Source organism: Tupaia chinensis, unplaced genomic scaffold, assembly GCF_000334495.1.
Source record: "Tupaia chinensis unplaced genomic scaffold, TupChi_1.0 Scaffold000198_1, whole genome shotgun sequence".
NCBI lineage: Eukaryota > Metazoa > Chordata > Mammalia > Scandentia > Tupaiidae > Tupaia > Tupaia belangeri.
In genome coordinates this window covers 1,540,550-1,541,764 of record NW_006159673.1, presented here as the reverse complement: position 1 = coordinate 1,541,764, position 1,215 = coordinate 1,540,550, and the positions used below count along the sequence as shown (strand labels likewise).

Sequence of the window (1,215 nt, the reverse complement as noted above, 5' to 3'; positions counted from 1 at the left end):
GGGAGCCCGCCGGCAGGGGTCCTGCTGGGGAGGAAAGGGCTCATGTCCAGGCAGCTGGGAGCCGGTGAGTGGGGACCTGCAGCCCCTTCCCAGGTCCTGTGGCCCAGCTGCCAATGGAGGCCCGGCCTTCCTCTTGAAACCTGTTTCCCCACCTGTGAATGGGTGCCTCAGCCCGGAGCCTGGTTCTCCTGGGTGCCCTGCAGCCCCGGGGTCCTGTGGGGTGGTTCGGTGAGCAGCTGGCAGGAGGGCTTCCGAAGGGACTTCTGGCCCTGACAGCGTCCCCGTGCTCCCAGCCATTTCTCCCTCTTTTTAAAAAAGATGTGTTTGCTTGCCAGAGACAGAGACAGTGAGAGGGAAAGTGAGAATTCACCCCCCAGGGGGGATGGCCACGCTTCCAACCCCTCCTCCTCCATTCTCCTCCTGGGTGAGTTTGAAAGCACCAGGTCTGGGACTCGAACCGCGGTGGACCATTTGGGAGCTGGCCCCGCTCCCAGTCGTTTCTGTTTTGGATTTAGGGCTGTGGCCTAAGAATTTATTTGAAAAACCTTGTCCTGCCGGCTTCCTTTTTCATAGTTTGAAAGCGGGGACCCCATGGCGCCCTGCCCTGTGAGCCCCTGCAGGGGCACGAAGGAAGAGTGAGTGAAGGCAGAGCCTTCCAGTCCACTCTGGGACCCTGCTCAGGGGCTGCCCTGGGGTCACCAGGGGAGGCGGGCCTCGTGCAGCCACCCCTGGCGTGGCCTCAGAATTCCTGCAGGACCCCTCTCAAAAGCCAGGCGCCCAGGGACAGGGACGTAGCCCTCAGCGAGGGCCAGTGGTCGGTCACCGTGGGAGGAGGGGCGGCCAGGCCCTGCCCATCTGCCATGGCACCCCATGCCCGGGACTGTGGACTGGTGCAGTGACCCGCGCCCTCCTCCGTTCCAGTTCTCCGGCACCCCCGACGTCCCCGTGCATGCCCAGGGCCAGAGCCAGCTCTACAACGTGAGTACCCCCGCCCTGCCCCTGTCTGGGGGTCACTGGCGAGCTGTGAAACTGGGTGGTCCTGGCCTTCCTTACGGGGGCGTTGGAAGGTCTGCGTGCTCCAGTCTGGCGCCCCCAACCGGTGAGCCCCCAAGCTGTCAGGGAGTTGCAAAGGCTGGAGGGAATGAGGGAAGCCCTGGCATCTTCCCAGTGGGGCACTGCGGACCCCCTGAGCACACCCCCCACCCCTCCCCGCCT

The 1,215-nt window shown here is 64.6% G+C and overlaps 1 protein-coding gene across 2 annotated transcripts in view; it reads left to right on the top strand.

Moving 5' to 3' along the window:
- Positions 1-1,215, top strand: part of CD247 (CD247 molecule) — a 76,925-nt gene that overhangs the window by 69,130 nt on the left and 6,580 nt on the right. For both annotated transcript variants that reach the window (XM_006147034.3, XM_006147033.3), the window contains exon 3: positions 922-978. In XM_006147034.3, coding sequence (XP_006147096.1) covers positions 922-978 — 57 coding nt within the window. The remainder of the gene's footprint in view (positions 1-921; positions 979-1,215) is intronic.